Consider the following 21,517-nt stretch of genomic DNA (forward strand, 5'->3'; position numbering starts at 1 on the left):
GGAAGGAAGGAAGGAAGGAAGGAAGGAAGGAAGGAAGGAAGGGGAGGGGAGGAGGGAAAGAGGGAGGGAGGGAGGAAGGAAGGGAGGGAGGGAGGGGAGGAGGGAGGGAGGGAGGAAGGAAGGGAGGGAGGAAGGGAGGGGAGGAGGGAGGAAGGAAGGGAGGGAGGAAGAGAGGGGAGGAGGGAGAGAGGGAGGGAGGGAGGAAGGAAGGGAGGGAGGGAAGGAAGGAAGGAAGGGAAGGAGGGAGGGAGGGAGGGGAAGGGAGAAAGAAAGAAAGAAAGAAAGAAAGAAAGAAAGAAAGAAAGAAAGAAAGAAAGAAAGAAAGAAAAAGAATTTGAGCTTTGTCTACTCATATTTTATTTCTTACAGTTTGCATTGTCAATGTCTAGTCTAGGGTTCAGCAAACTACAACCTAGACCAAATCTGACCCACTGCATGTATGGTACATAAGCTAAGAATGTTGTTTTACATTTTTAAATGTTTGAAACAAAATAAGAAGAATATTTCATGAGCACTGAAAATGACAAAATTTGTAGATTACCACGTACATGAATAAAGTTTTATTAGAATACGGCCACAGTCATTCCTTTACATTTTGTCTGTGGCTGCTTTTGTGCTACAATGGCAGAGTTGAGTAGTTGCCACAGAGACTGTTTAGCTCACAGAGCCTAAAATATTTGTTATTTGGCCTTTTAGAGAACAAGTTTGCTGACCTTGTTTTGTCTGATAGTTGGATAATTTTAGAAAAATTAAGACTTCTTAAAGGAGCTATTTTCTAATATGTAGATATAATACAGGAATTCATAATGTTGCCCAAAATAAATATTTCTCCTTTTATCTTGAGTAAAAAATATTCTGCTGTTCTATTAAAACTTAAACCAGAAACTAAGTTTCCTTTTGTTCCCATTCATTCCTGCTGCTACTCCTCTAAAAGAGATCTCATGTTGAAAAAAATGTATCTTAAAATCACGTTTTGTTTTATTTGGTGGTATTTGTTGGTGTTTTGTAGCATCTTTGTTTTGTTCTGGTTTGTTGTTTTGTTTTGTTTTGTTTTGTGCTGTGTATTAGTTCTTAGAATTAGTGATGTGGGTATTTTTATGATCTTTACCCGCTCCCCACCACCCCCCCCGCCACTTTTTTCTTAATCTTTAAGAAAGGCTGTAAAACAGCCGGCAAGGGCTCTTATAGGATTAACATTTCTATTTTAACTTTGCCACCTACTGCTTACATCCAGGCCATTTGTTCAAAGCTGACTATATTGCACAAGTGAAGACATTTTTGCCTGTTTTCTTTTTGGAGTTATGAAAATATCTAAATGTCTGGGTCAAGTTCAGATACATTCGATCAAATTTATATTTTTAGCACTATATATGAATCAGAATGACATGTGATTTCTGATGAAAGCACGATAGTTTCTTGTGAATGGATGTTAGTAGTTTAGGATGATTTAATGCCATTATGATTTTTAAATGTAAGGTCGATACATGTGGTGTTCTGCCAAAATTCTTATATACTGTGTACTGTTTCATGCTTCTTATTAGCTTCCGTTTCACTGGATGAGTACTAAGTTGGAATGTTGGCTCCAGCAAGTCCTTTGAAAGCGTGGAGTTTTGAAGTGCATGCCACATATGTGACTAAAGTCTTAATACGTTTGCCTTGCAGCATTACAGGATAACTACCTTCATAGGAATGAACCGGTTTTGGCAGTCCTGTCTCTTGGAATGGCACACTTAATGAACCACAGAGCCAGACATTTTGATTTTTAAAGAACTCCCTAAAATACTCCATGTAAAATTTGATAGCTAGAGCTGTGCTTTTGAGCTCAGAAATGACTCCCATCAGTTGGAAGCTGGGCACGAATGTCACTCTGAGGATAATGTCTAGACTTCCCCTTTGCTTAGGAGTGAGGAACAAATCCCTTTATAAGTCACTGGATTTTAATAACATTGTGGTTCACTGCTTTCCAAAGCAGAACCTGGAAACTTCTGAGAATTTACCAAGGATTCTATTGGGATTTTCACAGCAGGAAAAACTAATGGAACACAGTGGAATGATGGCTGAATTGACAGGAGAAGATGATAAATCGTGGTGTGATGATTGCTTGATCATGTAGAAGAGTAGCAAAAAGGGAATATGTAAAGAGAGGGAGGAAAAAAAGGAAGGTAGCCCATACAGTGATTGCTAATCCAGAAATAAATGTTCTCATTTAAATGATGCCTCCAAAAGACAGCTTCTTGAAAACATATATGGCTAATTGCTGAAAAATTTTATTGCAAATAGCAGAATTTTTTTTTCTTCAAGACACTCTTCAAGATATATTTTTTTAAGACAGCATACAATCTCACATAGTGATTATATAAATTTTAGTGTTCTTAATTTGCCTGAATAACCCATTTATTTATTTAGTGTTCCACTTATTATGCAAATAAGTATACTTTTTTCTGAAATCTTTTATTACTATTATAATGATGCTAATTAAATTTATTCATAATACATACCTTTCGTTTAGAATCTCATCCAACCCTTATCACTACTCTGTGAGAAAATGTGAGAATGCAGACGCCATGGGGGTCAAGGATATTTGTCTGATTTATTCCTTGTTGTATCTTCAGTACTTAGAATAGTGCTTCACTCAAAGTTGCCCCTCAGTAGATATAAATGAATGAATGAATCAATGAATGAGCTGTATTTATCTTCCATCATGTTTGGATGGAAGCTCAGGTGAGTTAACATCACATAGATATTTGGTATATGATACAACTAAAATATAAACTCTTGCTGGCTGATTTCATATCCTGAGCATTTATTCTCTTCAAGTTACTACCTCGTTTACCAACACCATTTTATATTATTTATGTTTTACTTATGAAGTAATTTAACTTATTCTTTCTCATTTTACAATGAATTTAATATTTCATCCACAAATATCAAGATGATACTATTCATGAGCTGACATGTAGCATTAGCATCAGCATTGTTTTGTTTGAGCACATCACTCACTTTTGCCTACCCACATATTGTCACCGAGTCTTACATGTGAACAAGACACATCTTAAAAGGTGACAGAAGACTTAGAACAGACCGGAATTGTGTGTGAATTAACTCAGCTGGAATTTAAACTGTGAATCTGAATCACTTCTTGGCCTTTTGGCTAAGATCAAGCGTAAACTGTGAATCTGATATCTTTTTATGTAAGTAACCATATATTTAAGAATGAAGGAGGTTATATTTTGTGGGGGGGGGGAGGAGAGGTTGCAAAAATGGAGTAGGTCTTCACCTTAATTTTTGATGTATCACTAAAATCTTTGCTCATTTCAGTTTTTTTAAGTGGGGCTTATATCTGTCTTCAGTATGTCTTACATACTCACCAAAACACATGTAGATCTCTTTGGCATGCTTCTGTTACTTAATTAAAATGGGTTGTGCATACTCCATTGATATATTTGGAGAATTTCAGAATATCACGCATGGAGACAGTGTCTCTCAGCAGGAAAGATGCTGATGGTTTGCTCTGTAACATTGACTCTTTTACCATTTAGTCACTGATGTTTTCCTAGGTGACTTGAAAACCACTACAGCCAAATCTCATCCCTGTGTGTTGCCTTCATTTAACTCTTTACTCATATATGAATGTAAGTCCATTTTCTAGCCTAAAAACGATCTAAAATCTTTCATCTGTGTGTTAAGAAGAGACAACCACACTACGTTTTTGTTTTTGATGTGCTGCCAAGTTACTGTGAGGCAGCTTTAGCAGCTTTTGTCCCTGGGAGAAGAATTCACAGCCTTATACTCAGCATGGCCAGGCCTTCTCTATGTGATTACCCAAAGGAGGTCTATAGCTAGCTCTTAGTTGTGGGGTGGTTTCTGTAGAAAGTCAGCCTTTAAAGTTGTTGTTGTTGTTGTTGTTGTTTATTGAACAACAAATTCAAATTTTGTAGAAAATGGAAGGAAGTGTTTCATTTTAGAATATGAAGTATAGTGTAAATTGAAACAAAAAGATGTGAAACTTGATTTTCTGAGGTGAATCTGCGGTATTAAAGTCATATATGTTTTACTTAGTTGTATGCTTATTTTTCTCTTTCACTGATGTGTCAGGTAGACTAATAGCCCCTCAAAGGTTACATCGTAGTATCTGGAATGTGTGCATATGTTACCTTATGTGGCAGAAGAGACTTTGCAGATAGGATTAATGTTTCAGACCTTGAGATGAAGAGATTTTCCTGAATTGTCTGGGTGTACTCCATCTAATCACATGACTTCACAAAAGTAGAGGACCTTTCCTGGCTATCATTAGGGGGGGGAGATATGACAAAGGAAGACATGTTAGAGAGATGTGATCCTGCTGGCCTTGAAGGGGGAGGAAGGGGGTCCATGTGCCAAGGAATTTGGATGAGCCCTAGAAGCTGAAAATGCAAGAAAGTGGATTATCCTTAGACTATCCAGAGAGGCATGCAATTTTCCTGACACCTTGATGTTAGCCCAGTGAGACCCATGTTAGACTTCTTGTCTAAGGCAATAAATACATTGTTGTTTTAAGATCAGAATTGGTGCTAATTAGTTATAGCAGCAACAGGAAACTACTATAACTTGGTTTTGAATTCTAGCTTTGTTGAAAGACTACAATAAAACTATTTGAGGGGCCCCTGGGTTTCTCAGTCTGTTGAGTGTTCCACTCTTCTTGATTTCAGCTCAGGTCATGATCTCAGGGTTGTGGGATTGAGCCCCACATTGGGCTCCACGCTGAGCATGGAGCCTGCTTATGCTTCTCTCTCTCTCACCCCCTGCCCCTCTCCCCAACATAGTAATACATCACAAGGATATTATTTATTCACTCATTAGAATTTATTGAGTCTATTGCATGCCAAGGCTTATGATATATAAGGAAACATAGCAATAACACTTACCTTGAAGGAGCCCGTGGCCAGTGGAGGAGACAATTCAATCCAATTCAGTAAATATTATTGGACACCTATTATGTGGCAGGCACTCTCACAGGTGCTTGTTATGTACCAGTGAACCAAAGAGGCTAAGATCTCTGCCCTTGTGGAGCTTACATTCTACTGGAAATAAAATTAACCACAATAAACAAATTATATAACCTGTTTAAAGTTGGTCATTGCTATGAAACACACACACACACACACACACACACACACACACACACACACACCTGGGGAAAGGAGATTCGTGGTCTGAGTTTGTCTCATTTAGAGGTTAGAGTTGAGTAAAGACTTGAAAAAAATAAGAGAATTAGCCAAAGGAACATCTAGGGAAAGAGCACTGTAAACTCTTCATAGACAGTATTGTGTTAAGATCTATAATGTAAGGATCTGTAGAGTTCAGGAAGGAAGTGGCTGCCTGATACAAGCCTGATACATTTGAGAAAGTTTTCTATTGCTGCATATCAAATCATCACAAGATTACTGGCTTAAAACTACACACGTTTGTTATTTCAGTTTTTGTAGATGAATCCTTAGCTGGACTCTCTGCTCAAGGTCTCACAAAGCTGCAAGGTGTAAGCCAGGCTGCATCACTTTCTGGAGTTCAAGGTGTCTTCCCAACTCACATGAGGTTTGAAAAAATTAAGTTCTTCAATTTTGATACAGAAATGAGGCCACACTGCCACATGGATCTTTTTATCGGTCATTCAAGTCATGGTTATTTGCTGCTTCAAAATTAACAGAGTTTCTGCCTTCATTTGGCCAAAATGGGGTTCCATATACTGTGGCATAGTCATGGAATTGGCATGCTATCAACTTAGCATTATTCTGTCAGTTAGAAGCAAGTCACACATTCCACCTGTACTCCGCGGGAGAGGATACACAAAGGCATGACTCCTCAGAGGTCACCTTGGAGTGGTTCGGCCACTGTCTATATACATTTTAGATAGATCACTTCAGCAATGATGTGGAGCATACATTACAGGCAGAAAAAGAAAGCCAGTTAGGAGACTTTTGTTTAGTATAGGAAAGAAAGGATGAGAGCCTAAATTAAGACAGATGTCAGAAGTTGGAAGTTGAGAGGGATTACTGGGTTCAAGAGATATTTTGGAAGAGGTAAGGACTTTATGATAACAAATTGATTTGGGAAAGGTGGAAGGGTGAACACTGTGTTTAGAATGTTTTGTAGATTTGTAGCTTGGCAATAGGTGGAAAGAAGTCTCACTCACTGTTCAAGGGAATATAGAGTCAGCAAGCAGATTTGGAGAGTAATGAATTCCTTTTTGAATGGCATACATACACTTTCCTATGACCTGGTTATGTATCAGAGACTGAGTTTATCACCTAAAATACATTATCTTAACAGAATCTCATAGTGATCCTATGAGTTAGAATCAGTATCCTCATTTTGCAGTTGTGTAAACTGAAGCTTTGAGAGGTTAAATGGCTTTCTTAGGGTGTGAAGCTATTAGGAGCAGTAATTAAATTCAAAAACATGCTTGCTCCACATTGAGTTAAACATTTGGGGGACCATCCAGATGAATAAGTCAGAGAGTGTTGTTGTAGATACACTTCAGCAGAAAGGGCTGTGCTAGAGATATAGATACGGGAGTCAATAGTGATGTAGGTGTTAGCTGAATCCATGACAATCCTTGAGGCCACCCTAGGAGACGGTGCAGATAAAAATTTAACTCTGGGGTGCTCATTGAAGGGTACGAAAATAAAGAATATTTACCAAAGAAATGAAGAAGGAGCAATTATGAAAGTAACAGAAGAGGAGGAAGTAACATCATGGTCTCCTGGATCAAAGACAGCAACAGGTGGGAAAGAAGCAATGGTCAAGAGCATCAGATGTGGCACAGCTGTGTCTGAGTGACCTTGTAATATGCTCCTTTCCTCATTACCCTGTCTCCTTTTGTACCAGCAAGATTTGAGAGGGGGATTGCCATTCCAGTGAAAAGAATGAGATGTGAACAGGAGGAAGTAGGAGGAGGTCAACAAGGGCAAGTAAATGCTAGGTTGAGAGATGACCAAATAAAGAAGGGAAAGCTCTTCTCTGTACCCAAGCACCCAGAAACATAGGTAGATGCTCCGGGCCATGGAGCATCCAATATGCACTTTAAACTCTGACAACGAATACCCAACAGCCTATCTTATGATAAAAATGGTGCAGGAAAACAAGTTAATTAGTGACCATAAAATTTATGAATCGCAGATGAGTGATTCTTTCCCCGGATGTTGGAAGGTTAAATAGAAAGAGTTAGCCCCAGTTTTGAATCTTTGCAAATTTAGTTGTTGCATACTGTGTGGGATTAGTTACACCCTACAGAGAATGTACACCTGCATTATTCAAAGTAAGTTTATTTATTTTAAATTAAATTGAAATAATTATTCATTATATAATGCAATGATGATACTAAAATATGATCTATATGTTTTAGTAGTTTACAACACCCTAAAACATTAATTTTAGTGATTTCTGAGGCCCTATTTGAGCGCTCTTTAGTTGTATCACTAGGAAACTGTAATAATGCATATGTGGATGGATTATCACATAGTCTCATGCTAAATTAATTTTTTTTCTAATCCTCACAGAGAAAATTAGCTTCTAGAACCAGAACAAACAAACATATTATGTTGTAAACTATTATAAAATTTATAAATTTCATTATTTCTTATAGAATTGCTGATTTAATAAAATTGTTGGCATTAAGATTTCTCGTTCAACTTTTCTCCAGAAGACTACTTTTTAATTAACTTATCTAAATAAAAACCTCTTGAGTTTTTACACAGCAGTAATGGATGTAAGTACGTGTGTGCTTACCTGTGATATTCTAGATCTACATATGGCAACGTGAAATGGCAAATTAAAATTTCCAGAGATCTTCATCATAATGGCCAATTCTAATTTTGGTTGGGATTTTTCCAAAACCTTGTTAAATATAGACCAGCTTGTTAGAATAAGTATAATAAGTTATCCTTGGATGAATTCTAGACTAAGAATTAGACAACATAACTTTGACTTCAGAGGACATAGGTTTAAATCCTGCCCTCTATTACTTGTCAGTATTATGACCTTTGCAAATTATGTAACACCTCTAAGCTTTACTTTCTTAGTTATACCTACTTTATGAACTTATTTCAAAGATTGAATGAGATGTTATGTGTAAAACCCTGAATGGACTCCCTAGATGTTAGTAAGTATTCAGCAGGTACATGTATACTTGTATCTACATAATATATATATATATATATATATATATATATATATATATATATATAAATAATCAATCATATATATCTAAAAATACAAATACATATAAGTATGTATGTACATACGTAAATATTCTGAATTCCTATCATAAATCCTGATACTACTATTCTACTCACTAGGCATAGCAGTGAACAAAATACATAAATGCCTCTTGTTTTATAGAGTAAATATCCTTGTGGGAGGAAACAGGAAATCAGTAATGTCTGTATAATTATTTTCAGTATTACTTAAATTTGTGTACCCTATATTAGAAAAAGAGGAGAAAGAAACTGCAGATGTTGGGTGAATCGGCTGGCAGTGTAGGAGGCATTTATTTCTTTTGTCTGGAAATAATAGATAAAAATAAAACATTGATATACAAGAATAGTAAATAATGTTACGTAACAAAGAGTGGGAATAAAGAAGGAAAATTTCAGACCACAGAGAGTAAAATTGGTTATATTCTCCATAGACTTTACAAGGAAGGTTCACATAGGCCCTCTCCTTTGATTGTGCACAGCCTTGTCAGGTGTGTGTAAGGTCTGTCCACATTTTACCGAGAGTTTATCCCAATTGGAAGTGTAAAACCAGAATGGATACAGTGAATATAGAGGACACTATTGTAGGTTAGAGGATGTAGGTGTATTTTCTTTTTCAGGAGTGGTGTAGGAACCGCCATTAACTAGGCTGTTAAGAACAATGTTTACCTACTGGTGAGATCTAACTGCGAAAAGAACCATCGGAGAGCATAGTGGCTCAGAGAGACTCAGTGGTCAGCCTATGAGGGAACAGTGCTAATTGGTTGTATCCCTTCCAGTGTAAATGCTATTAGGTGATCTCAGTAGCAGTGTCCTGAATTAGAGTAGCTCCAGTAGGTCTGCTTTTGAATATTTACATTCTACTTTATCATTTTAGTAATAACTGGAACATAATTTCAGTCTATAGCTTTGCTTAACTATAGCTTTTAAATTATTTTTCAATTGCTCAATTTTCACATGCTTATTTTTTAATCAAGTTGATGAATAAAAAAGGAAAAAAGAAAGAACAAGCCATCCTCATTTATATTTCCTATTTGAAACCAAATATATTTTGACCTTCAGAAGTATTTGAATAGAAAAAGGTGAGGAGGTGCCTGGGTGGCTCAGTCAGTTAAGCATCCGATTCTTGGTTTTGGCTCAGGTCATGATCTCACAGTTAGTGAGTTTGAGCCCCACATCAGGCTCTGTGCTGCCAGTGCAGAATCCCTGCTTGGGATTCTCTATCTCCTCTCTCTCTCCCCTATTCATTCTTTCTCTCTCTTCTCTCTCTCTCTCCCCCCCAAAATAAAATAAACTTTAAGAAAAAAAGGTGATTGTGTATATATATTAGGTAAAATGGCTTGCAGAACCTTGGACCACACCCCATAAAGTACATAGTACTATTTCTGCATTGAGACGTAGAAATCTTGAAACCAAATGCAATAAATAAAAAAACATAAATAGCTGGAAGTAAAAGTGCAGGTCAGGTTTTGTGATCAAATTAGTTCAAATCAGTACAGATTTTACCACCAAAGGAATTTAAAACAAAACAAAACAAAACTTTTGAAAATTAGACTTGCAGAAAAAAGATAACGGGCCTACCTTTGTAGCAACGTGGATGGAACTGGAGAGTGTGATGCTAAGTGAAATAAGCCATACAGAGAAAGACAGATACCATATGTTTTCACTCTTATGTGGATCCTGAGAAACTTAACAGAAACCCATGGGGGAGGGGAAGGAAAAAAAAAAAAGAGGTTAGAGTGGGAGAGAACCAAAGCATAAGAGACTGTTAAAAACTGAGAACAAACTGAGGGTTGATGGGCGGTGGGAGGGAGGGGAGGGTGGGTGATGGGTATTGAGGAGGGCACCTTTTGGGATGAGCACTGGGTGTTGTATGGAAACCAATTTGACAATAAATTTCATATATTGAAAAAAAAGAAGGATAGAACTGAAAAAAAAAAGATAACGGGCCTACATTAAAAATGGAGTGTAATCTACTGATATAGAAGTATTATACTATAAATGCTGATTATATTTTCACTCTGTAAGGTATCACAAATGGCTCTGCTTGGCTCTTTTGGGGGGAAGGGGAGATTTTATTTTACTGGCACTTGAGATTCTAAGAAATCCTGCTTGCTTTTTTAGTAAAGATTTATTGGTTCACAAATCTGAAAAACAATGGTAGAATGGCTTTAGATGTCGTTTCACTAGGGCTCTAGCTTCTTTCTTTGGAGTTTTGGGCTCTGTTCTCCTTAGCAGGGAGCAGGAATCAGCTTTGTCCTTATGTCAACCATTGTCCTACTTACAAATGGCTGCAGAAGTTTGCAAAGATATTTGCAACTCAATCAGCTCTGATAGAAAGAAGGTCATATCTGGTTCTCTTTGTTCTTCCTGTAAACCCGAGTTCCCATTTTGTATTATTTCCCTTTTGACTAAAACACATTCTTCAGCATCTCTTCACAAGTGCAGGAGATCTGCAGGCAACAGCTTTTCCCAGATTTTATTTATCGAAAGAATGATTGAGTTCATCTTCATTTTTAAAGAATATTTTCACTGGATATAGAATTCTGCGTTAACTTTTTTTTTCCACCATTTAAAAAAGTCATCCCATTATCTTCTGGCCTCCATTATTTCTAATAAAATGTCATCAATAACGATATCCCTTGTTCTCATGACATGATGTCTTTCTTCTGTTTTTCTTTTTTTTCCTCCAAGTTTTTTTCTATAGCTTTTGGTGTCAACAGTTTAAATATAATGTGCCTAGGGGTGGCTCTATTCAACTTGGGCTGTATTCAGCTTGAGTCTCACTGCATTTCTAGATGTACAACATAATATTTTTCATTGAATTTGGAAAGTTTTCAGCCATTATTTCTTCACATATTTTTTCTTTCCAATCTCTCCCTACTGTCTGTTCAGAGCTCTAATTGTACTTATATTAGAAGGTTTAATAATGTCACATATGCCCAAAAGACTGTTCACTTTATTCACTCATTTTTTTTCTGTGTTCTTGCAAGTGGATAATTTCTATTGATATGGCTTCAACTCATTGACTCTTCCTTCCTTTTTTTTTTTTTAAGTTTATTTATTTTGAGAGAGACAGAGCGCAAGTGGGGGAGGGGCAGAGAGGGGGACACAGTATCTGAAGCAGGCTCTGTTTTGACAGCACAGAGCCTCATGTGGGTCTCAAACTCAAGAACCATGAGATCATGACCTGAGCTAAAGTTAGATGCTTAACCCACTGAACCACCCAGGTGCCCCTCTTTATTCTTTCAACTCCAGTCTGCTACTAAGTCTATGGAGTTAGACTATAAATTTAGCAAATGACACCTGGATTTGCTAAGTTTGCTAAGTTTAACACCTGGATAATTTTAACTTTTTTTTCTTCTTGCCTATTGACCACACATTTCTCCCCTAAACACACACACTCTCTCTCTCTCTCTCTTTCTTTCTCTCTCTATCTCCATGTATAATGATTCTCATTGTTGTTGAATACTGGACATTACAGGTAATATTTTGGCCTTAGGTTCTGTCTTCAGGGGAAAAGTATTAATTCTTGTTCTGGCAGACAGTCAGCTAGAATGGGTTTAGGCTTGTTTTACTCTTTGTTAACTATCTTGTGCTCAAGGTAAGTCACTCTAATTTAGCAGGGCTCAAATTCCAAACCATCTCCCTTATATGTCTTACCAGGTCTTGGTTACAAGTTTTGTTCGGATAGCTCTAAACTTAGGTCTTACTCTAAAATGTGGCACTTACTCTCATAGGCTCAGGCTTTTCATGTTAGTTGGATGCCAGCAGTTTTAAGAAGGTGTTAGTGAAATCTGTGCACTCTGGTAGGGCCAGAGCTCCCACTTCACCTAGGATTGCTCCTCCCAGAAATCCTGAAACTATAGTTTATCTGTTCTGTTGTCTGCATAGCAGCTGCAAACTGTTAAGCCCTGGGAGGTCCTATCCTGCAAACATATATCCTAGGTATCAGCAAAAAAATCATAGGGAATTTCCACATGGACTTCTGGAACCCCATTTCTGCACAGCTTTGTCTGTCTGATACCACGTGCCACAGAATTACTTTGCTTCTGTTGCCCCAGTTTCTTACATCCTGCCTCCTCTTCTCAGTGGGACCACCATGCACTACTACCTGGACAGCAGCTCTTTGAATCTCTGTTGGGAGATTTTTCCTAGGCAGAAAGTGAGGTGATGATGATTATCTTGTGAAGATTATCTTGTGAGTTTTTCTTCTTTTAGTCATGTGCTATCTACTATCCATTACTTAGAAAGAATTACCTCATTTAGTTTGTCAGTTTCATAGTTGTTTACTGCAGGAAGGCTATTCCAGTATCGGTTACTTCATCATGGCCAGCTGCCATATTGCCCTCCAGAAAGATGTTTTGGAATGTATTTCTACCAAGCGTTTGAAACATCTATTTTCTTATATCCATGCCAACCCTAGGTTTTATCATTATTTTAAGATTTGCAGATTAAGTGGGTATTTTTGTAATTTCATATATGCAAACTTTAAAAAATATATGTACTTTTTCATATATATACTTTATATACAAATCACATATATCTTCATAATTATATAATATAATTTTCAAAATGTCTGAAACTTTTTATTATAATTTGCTTGGAGACTCTCCCAAAGTATTTTAGTACATTCCAATTCAGTAATTAATTTTATTTATTAGTAGAAAATATGTTTTTAAGCTAAACTGAAGCAGAAAGAAAATTAAAATTAACATATGTATAAAAAACTAATTTAGTAGTCTCTTTTTTTGACAAATACAACTGCCAAGAAACAAAATAGCGTACAAGGAATTGTACTGTTCATATTCTGTGATTTGCAAATGTTTGAGCAGATATGCATTTCTTCTGTAAAGTTTGTTTAAAATTAACACTTCTAAAAATTATAGTAAGTCTGTGATCTGACATAGGAAACAACACGCAAATTTTCTAGGAGACTCCCTAGGTGATTTTGAGTGAGATAGTTTGAACACCACATTTTGAGAAACTATTTTTTCAACAGAATATGGTCTCTAAACCTGAATGGTAGTTTCTTAGGAGTGAGATGACATTAATGGTGTCAGCAAATACACTTGAAAGTCACTGAATTCTGTATTTTCTTTACACTGCAGAAAAATATTTTAACAGTTCTGAAAGGTTCTTCAGCAAACAGCAAAGAAACCTCTTTAACTTAGGTTAACCCAGTACTATCCAAATTTACTTTACCCTACAAACTTTTTACACTATTGCACTTTAGGAGATGCTGAATAGATAGCATTTGTTGATACTGCCTTTCCAAGGGCCTCCCCTCAAATAGAGACACTAAGATGCCTTTGATGACCCAGTGGGATTCTAACTGCCCTAGGGACTGTTGCTGAAGGTTGTCAATATCACAGCACTTAAATTACCTTTTCACATTGGGTGTGAAAAGCTCTGCTAAGTGTGAGAAATTGTGCTAAATGACCTAGTTCAGAAATTTCTTTTCTTTTTCCCTTTTCCTTTTCTTTTCTTTTCTTTTCTTTTCTTTTCTTTTCTTTCTTTTCTTTTGGTAAGAGGAGAACATTCATGAATAGAATTGCCACTTTTTAAAAGTATATTTGATAAAACCATTAAAAGAATGTAGCAGTTTGATAACCTAACAGAAAAAAATCTATTATGAATACATATTCTAACTAACATGAAAGAAATCAACCAACTGGTAAGATCTAATTATAGAAACTTACAAGGTAGGATGTCTAGTCATTTGGCCCTCATTTATATATAAAGCTTTCATTTGTCACACACAGTTATTGCAGGTTTGGGGGAGCTTCAGTTGTTTCTTTATTTTAATAAACAAATGCTTCAAAAATTATGATAAAGGAAGAATTGCCATTTAACAAATATACTGATTTTATCTTTTATAATACTAATTTTAATAGTAAATACTACCACTGATTTACTTGCAATAATTGGCTCTGAAATCATATGTAGGGCTGCTTGGGTCGACATCTAGAGGCACCACGGTGAATATAGAGGAAAAAGAAGAAAGTCTTGAGTATATGCCTTCGGAATTTGTGTGTTTCTTAACTAAATTGAATAAGGCCACTCCTTAGCAGGTACATTAATTACCAAAACCTAGAATCAGATTGGCTACACAATTTGCAGAGCCTGGTGTAAATTGAAGAATCAGAGTCACTTGTTTAAAATTATTAAGAAGTTCAAGGAGGTGACAGCAAAGCATTAAACCAAGTACGGGTCTCTGACTGCAAGACTTTGAGGGACTGAACAGGTCTTACAGCCAGGAAGCCAGCCCTGACTAGATTATTTTGACAGATTAGCAATTGGGGAAGGAGTCTGACTAGATCTGATTAAGGAGGCAGTGTTCTCCCAGATCCCCAGGTGACCAGTGGCAAGCAGACAGTTTGGCATGGCCATTTCCAGTGAAACACCCTCAGGATTATATTTTAAATGAGACTCTGCTGATAGATAGACATAGGACCATTCAAATGACCTGCTGTGTGATGAGCTATGTTTGATCACTTTTTTGAGACAGCCAACGTTTACTGTGCTATAAATGCAAGCTGTTCTTTTGTCTGCAGACAGTGGAAAGGTTTAGGAATAATATTGCTATGATTCCTTGTATTAGAAAGAAAAAAAAATCCTAGATGGTATAAAATGTATATATAGCAGGAAAGAAGCTTGTCTGGGGAATTTTCTTTAAGGATTCAGTGAAACAAAAGAAAATTAAAATTACTAATGTGCATTGGTGAGTCTACTATGCTATCTTTGTATATAGGTTTGTATCATGCAAATCACTTAATAAAACTTGTCCTGCTTGATTCACATCACAATGCTTCAATATATTCAAGGTATGACTGTTTTCTGTATCTCACAGATGAGAAAATTGGGGCTTAGAAAAAAAATGTTGACTCCAATAATGTCAAAAATTTAGTAAGTGATTGAACTATAAATAAAAAATGACTTGTACTTATTGAGGGCATACTATGATCATGCTAAGCAATTTCCGTGTATTATTCATTTAGTTTTTATTAGTCAGAACTCTTTTAACTGAAAGTGACCTTATATCTTTCTTAATCTAGTTTAAAACATTAATGTGTTGTATGTGTGTTTGTGTCTGTGTGCGTGTGTATGTTCAACTGAGAAGTGCAGAAGGAAACCGCAGACATAACTGAATTTGTGCTTAAATGATGTTTTCAGGAATTTATCTCACCCTCTTTCAATTCTACTTTCCTCTGTATTGTTCATTCTCACATGGAGTCCCTGCATGTTGTCAGAAGGATGGCCCTGCTCCTCCAGATTTACAAGTCTTTAATAGCCCTGATCTCACAAAGAAGGAGGCTCACAAATCTCTAATTCCCAGGGAACGCTGGGCCCTGACTTGTTTCTGTGCCCACTCCTTCATGAATCACCAGGGTAAAGGAATACTCTTATTGGACAGGCCTAAGTCATGGCATCTCCCTGGAGCTGGACGAGAGATACACACACCATTCCTTAACTGTATAGATTGAGAATGAGAGACGTGTTTTCAAAAGATGTTTCAGGGTGTTATTATCAAAAGAAAGGGAAGTGATTGAGGGTAGGCCTTAGATATCCATTACAAAGGTATAATTATTATTTATATTTACACACAAGCAAACTGAGGCTTAAGGGAAAAAGTATACTCGGCTTCACTGTAAATGTATGATAGGTATGGAGCTTACCCCAAGGAAATAAAAGCAATACCTCAAATTCTATAAAACAATAGAAAGGATTTATGTTTTGAGTATATTCAAGGAATGCCATTCTCACTACCCTCAGAAAGCAGACATTTGATAACTATATTATCATCTTCAAACTAAAAGGTACAGAGATGGCTTTATGTAGACATAAGTAATTGGAAATTTTATGGATATTCTGGAATGTGTATCTTTCAATGACTAACATTTTAATGGGAACACACTTACTACTTAAAAAACCATAAATTCTAGACCATAAACTGTTGAGTGCTCTGCCTATTTATTTTTGCATCCATACTGGATATGACACCTGACACGCTGAAGGCACTCAGTAATTTTGTGTTAAATCAGTGAGTGAAAATGGGTGGCGGATAACCCAAGTCAACTTAGTTATTGACCTCAAAAGTGTTTTCTATATGGGAAACTGAAGGATTTGTATGTCTTGAAAAAAAAGCTATAGACATCTACCATGACTGCATTTTGAGAGTAACTATCCCATTAACATGGGTCTACTTAGGGAGTAGCCATTGGCAATTACCTGTGTATTGGCTCTTCTCTGGTGTCAAAACTGAATGAAAGGATACTTAAGCGTTGACAACTGATCGGTCTCTAAATACTAGTATATGTTGTTCCTTAGTCGAGATTAAATTGGACCAAATTAGACGTATGTCTTCAGAATCTGAACTAGAGACAGTGGGAAACAGGCAGTTTGTAATGAAGGCAGAAATATAAAGATATCCAGAGTAGAACCTTGAAAATAGCGTAGAGTTAGGATACTTTTTCCCCTGGCCGCAAGTACTAGAGATCTTGACCAATCACCTAAGTTGTTGATCAACTACTAGAACTGTGTGTGTGTGTGTGTGTGTGTGTGTGTGCGCGCGCGCGTGTGTGCGTGTGTGCATTTAATGTTTATTTTGAGAGAGAGAGCATGAACAGGGGATAGGCAGAGAGAGAGGGAGACACAATCCTAGGCAGGCTCAGTGCTGTCAGCACAGAGCCCCATGTGGGGCTCCACCACATGATCTGTGAGATCATGACCTTCAAAAATCAAGAGTCAGATGCTTAACTGACTGAGTCACCCAGGTGTCCCTACTGCTGTGTCTTTTAAATAGTCCAGTTTCAGTGAGGTGTGGCATTTGGTAAAATAACTACATAATCAGGTAAAATTCTGAGCACCACATTTTAAATAGGATAATGCCAATCGCACAGTGCCCAGAGAAAGACAAGCAATAAGATTTGGATTTGAATTTGGATAAGTATACCAGAAGTGAGTGCTCATGCTTAGACCAGAAGAAGAAATTATAAAGATAAATGTGGAGGGATGTAAAAAAGAGATTGAATGCATTCTTGGTAGCCGTAGAATAAAGGCTAATCAATAAAAGAAACAGAGCAGTAGATTTAACTGAAGAAGAAAATTTTCAACCTTTTGCTAACTTGTGAAAGATGATCTTGGACAATAAAATTCTACTGATAAGATATTATAGATTAGATTTCATTAGATAGAGATTCTTCAATGTAAGGAATGCATTGTCCAAATTTATGGACAATTTTCTTTCTTTCTTTTTTTTTTTAGAAAGCTAAACTAATTATTAGAGGTGGACTTAGCATAAAATTTAGAGTTCCTCTTTGTAATTGTTTGGGGGAAGACACAAACAACTCTTTTTGTATTTTTATATTATTTTAAAAGAAGCTTTCCCAAATTACATAACTTTAAGGTCTCATGAAACCTAAATTAATAATGATGATTAATAACACCACAAAGATTTAAAGCTATTCTATTCGTATTTGAATCCACACATTTGAATGACTATTCTAACTTATGAACATAAAACTTTAATATATGGAATTCTAGTAAGAACCGATATATTCATTTGTGATGTACTGATGAAAGTTGAACCAGTGTAATGAAGAACATGCAGAAATACTGGCTCATAAGTACCAGTACATGCCTAAAGGTGGAAAAGTAAAGGAACTAAAATGGATATTTACTTTCTTCAATGTCAGACTTAAATAATATATTTTTATCATAGAGCCAGACACATCGTGGGCATCCAATAAATATGTGTTTCTCTCTGGGGATCTTGCATTTCGATGATTTTGTTTGAACTTGATTTTCAAATACAAATGTTACCAATTTTTGAATTTGCTTATTTTTTTTGCAAGAATTTCAGACAAGTTGACAGTCAGTTTTATTTGTTAGAAAAATATATTTTTATCTTAATGGCCTTAAAATAAAAGGGAATCTACTCATCATTACCAGCACAACAAAAAAAATAGCTAAAATAGAAAGACAAGCAATAAATAAAAGTGATGCTCTAGCTTTTATTGCAAAGGAGTCAAAAGCATGTATTGCTTTATCTTTTTATTAAACCATTTTTATAGCCGCTCTTTGGGTAATATTTTATAAATGGCATGAATAAAGTGTGTGCGTATTTGTTGTGGATCCTTTCAAAAGTAATGATGATTTGTGTGAAATATGGCTCACATAGTAAGTTAAAACGTTACGTTAAAAACAGGAGCCAGTTGTCTCATTTGAGAATACTTAATTCTTTTCAGAGCTGATAGTTTTATCTTTGGGAATCCCTGTAATCAAGATTCTTTTTCATGAAGTTTTATTTGAGAGTATGGTTACACAGTTTCTGCTCTGTCTCTGCTCAAGAAAGAGGTCATTGCTGTCGTGAAGAATGGCTACAAGCTGCAGCAAGGAACCATAAACCTCTGCTGTGACCTCTTTAAAAAAAAGAAAAGAAAAGAAAATATAATGCCTATGATAACATGATTTAAAACAAAGATGGTTTTACACTCTCGTTCTTCATACACGCCCATACACGTGCTCACACACAATACTACACAAATCCTGACCTAGCTGTTACAATTTCAAAGTTTTTATTTTCGGGTTTTTGGTACATCCTATTCCCTTAGAAGTTTCCAAGGCTCTTGGTGATGAATTGTTAATAGAAACTGGGAAACACCTGCAACCATACTCATCCATTTTAATTGTGACCTGTCTCTGCACAGCATCGCCCAATGTTTTTCACTTCAAATTTATGCACACATTTGCCGATCTTCCAAGAAAAATAGTACCAGTTGCTATCAAGTTTAGAGTTTGGAACTTCTAAAATCAGGTGCTCATACTTTGTATCCTCACAGGGCACAGGGATTGGTCTGGCAAAATCTCTAGGTCTTGTTCTTCAGTACAAACATTTTTATTATAATTAATAGGTTTTAATTTTTTAGTTGGTAACATTTTATTTAAAATTTTTTTAATCTTTATTTACTTCTGAGACAGAGCATGAGTGGGGGAGGGGCAGAGAGAGAGAGGGAGACACAGAATCAGAAGCAGGCTCCAGGCTCTGAGCTATCAGCACAGAACCTGACGCAGGGCTCGAACTCACAAACCGTGAGATCATGGCCTGAGCCAAAGTCAGTCACTCAACCCACTGAGCCACCCAGGCGCCCCTTAGTTGGTAACATTTTAAAGTAGAGTTTATTTTTTATAAGAATTGTTTGAGGGGCACCTGGCTGGCTCAGTCAGTAGAGCATTTGACTCTTGATCTTGGGGTCATGAGTTTGAGCCCCACGTTGGGTGTAGAGATTACTTTTCAAAAAGTAAGAATTATTTTGAATCTTTCAATTTAGGTTGATAAGATAGAAACTATCAATGTGAAATGTGATCTTTTATGTCAGAGATACTCTTGCCTGTGGAATACAGACCACTTTGAGATGTGAGATTTGGGAATTAGGGATTCATCACTAAATGATTAAAGTCCTGTACAACTCAATTTAAATGAACTCTTATTGACATTTCTCAACGGAATTTTTAAATATTCCAGTATCTGTTGACCATAATATACCTTTACAAATTATACACCCACAGTTACATGTTCATACTTAAAACTAATGACTTGATGTTTATGATACAGCTCATTAATTATTGTAATATTGTAATATTTTGTATTGTATTGTAATATTTTAATATTTTGGTGAGGAAATACATTTTTACTATATCATTCATTCACAAATTTGCTTTAACCCCACGTTGCCGAATCTCAACTAATTTCTTTTAAACCTAAAATGTATGTGATTGGTAGAGTGGCAAAATTATATGTCTATAAAATGCTTATGTGACATATGAAACTATTTAACTAAGAATATTGGCATAAATAACATTTTCTGTATGTATTACATTTATTTGGGTGTCACTCAAATAAATTGAGTGACAATTTATTGAGTGACAAATAAATGAGATTGGGGCAATCTCATTGGAAACATGAGTAATTTTTTTTTTTTTTTGCTTCAGTTTATTTGGACCATGTAATTTCATATTTTCCCCTGAATTTTAAGAATATCCAAAAAATTCTCTCAAATGTGTGTGTATGTGTGTGAAAACAGTAGAATTATTCTGTAAATACGTGTCCACATCTGACATGATAACACATTTATGTTTCTGCTTTGAACATTATTTTGAATTGCGAGTTAAACATTTTATTGTGTCTGAAATCTCTCATGGCCACAGATCAAATGTAAATTTCCAGTGCTAGTGCTTATAGTACAATTATAAAAATTCGTTTGTGAATTCATCTTTTTTCTCAGATACTCAAATCATTATGTATCAGTGTTAATGAAAACCTGGGAGTGTGACTTTATGACGTTGGTTTGGAGGTTTAACTAATATTCTTAAGGGCCAAACTTACAATAATGTATTAATATTTAAAGAATACACACTTGGTTCAGAAACAGAACTTCTGAGTTTATAAGACATTCAGACATTCTCTTCTTTCATAGTTCTGACTGCACCAAATAGGTACAAAATATAAGATGTTCTTATTAGTTCAGTCTGAATTATATATTACCTCAATTTAAACATACGAAGTTTGAAAAAAAATAAAATAAAATAAACATGAAATTTGGAATAAAATTAGAATGTGGCAAATGGTAATAGTTGAATATACATGGTATTTTCTTGATGACTAATTAATTACATAAATAATATTCTAAATTCTAAGCCAGTGGGTTTGTGTTTAAATGTCTTTCTTTCCTACATTGCATTGAGGTTTGTTTTTTTTTTTTTCTTTTTTCTTTGATTCAGATCGAGGCACTGTGCAGAAGGTGGTGGTTCTCCCTGCTAATAGCTCTTCCAGGGGTGAGCTCATTCTGGAGGAGTTAGAAGTCTTTAAGGTTTGAACATCTCTTTTGTTAATCTCGGAACATGCGTGATGGATGGAACTATTTCATCTTAGGGCCACTTGGGAGGAAAAAATACTTGATAAAAGATCAAATAAATGTCATAAATTTTTGAGGGTAGGAAACGCTAGATAAAGTGAGAAATATAGAGCAAATATTTTACTGAAGTGTTTTTTTTTTTATGCATTAGAAGTTATCTTAACATTAAAAGATTAGTTTTTTTCAGCGATTATCACGACTCCAAGAATTTTGGTCATCATTATTTTTATAAATGGGCTTTTGTGGTCAAGGTCTAAAAGATTTGCCGTGAAAGGGCTTTTATCATTTGCTTCACAAGCCGCTGAAACTTAAATGCTTTACATTATTGATTGTTAGATAAACTTTCTCATAATTTTTTATCCAGGAATT

The 21,517-nt window shown here is 35.9% G+C and overlaps 1 protein-coding gene across 1 annotated transcript in view; it reads left to right on the forward strand.

Moving 5' to 3' along the window:
* Window positions 1-21,517, forward strand: part of SEMA3C (semaphorin 3C) — a 177,511-nt gene that overhangs the window by 131,450 nt on the left and 24,544 nt on the right. Inside the window, exon 13 of the mRNA XM_058725269.1 lies at window positions 21,015-21,103. Coding sequence (XP_058581252.1) covers window positions 21,015-21,103 — 89 coding nt within the window. The remainder of the gene's footprint in view (window positions 1-21,014; window positions 21,104-21,517) is intronic.

Source organism: Neofelis nebulosa, chromosome 4 (assembly GCF_028018385.1).
Source record: "Neofelis nebulosa isolate mNeoNeb1 chromosome 4, mNeoNeb1.pri, whole genome shotgun sequence".
NCBI lineage: Eukaryota > Metazoa > Chordata > Mammalia > Carnivora > Felidae > Neofelis > Neofelis nebulosa.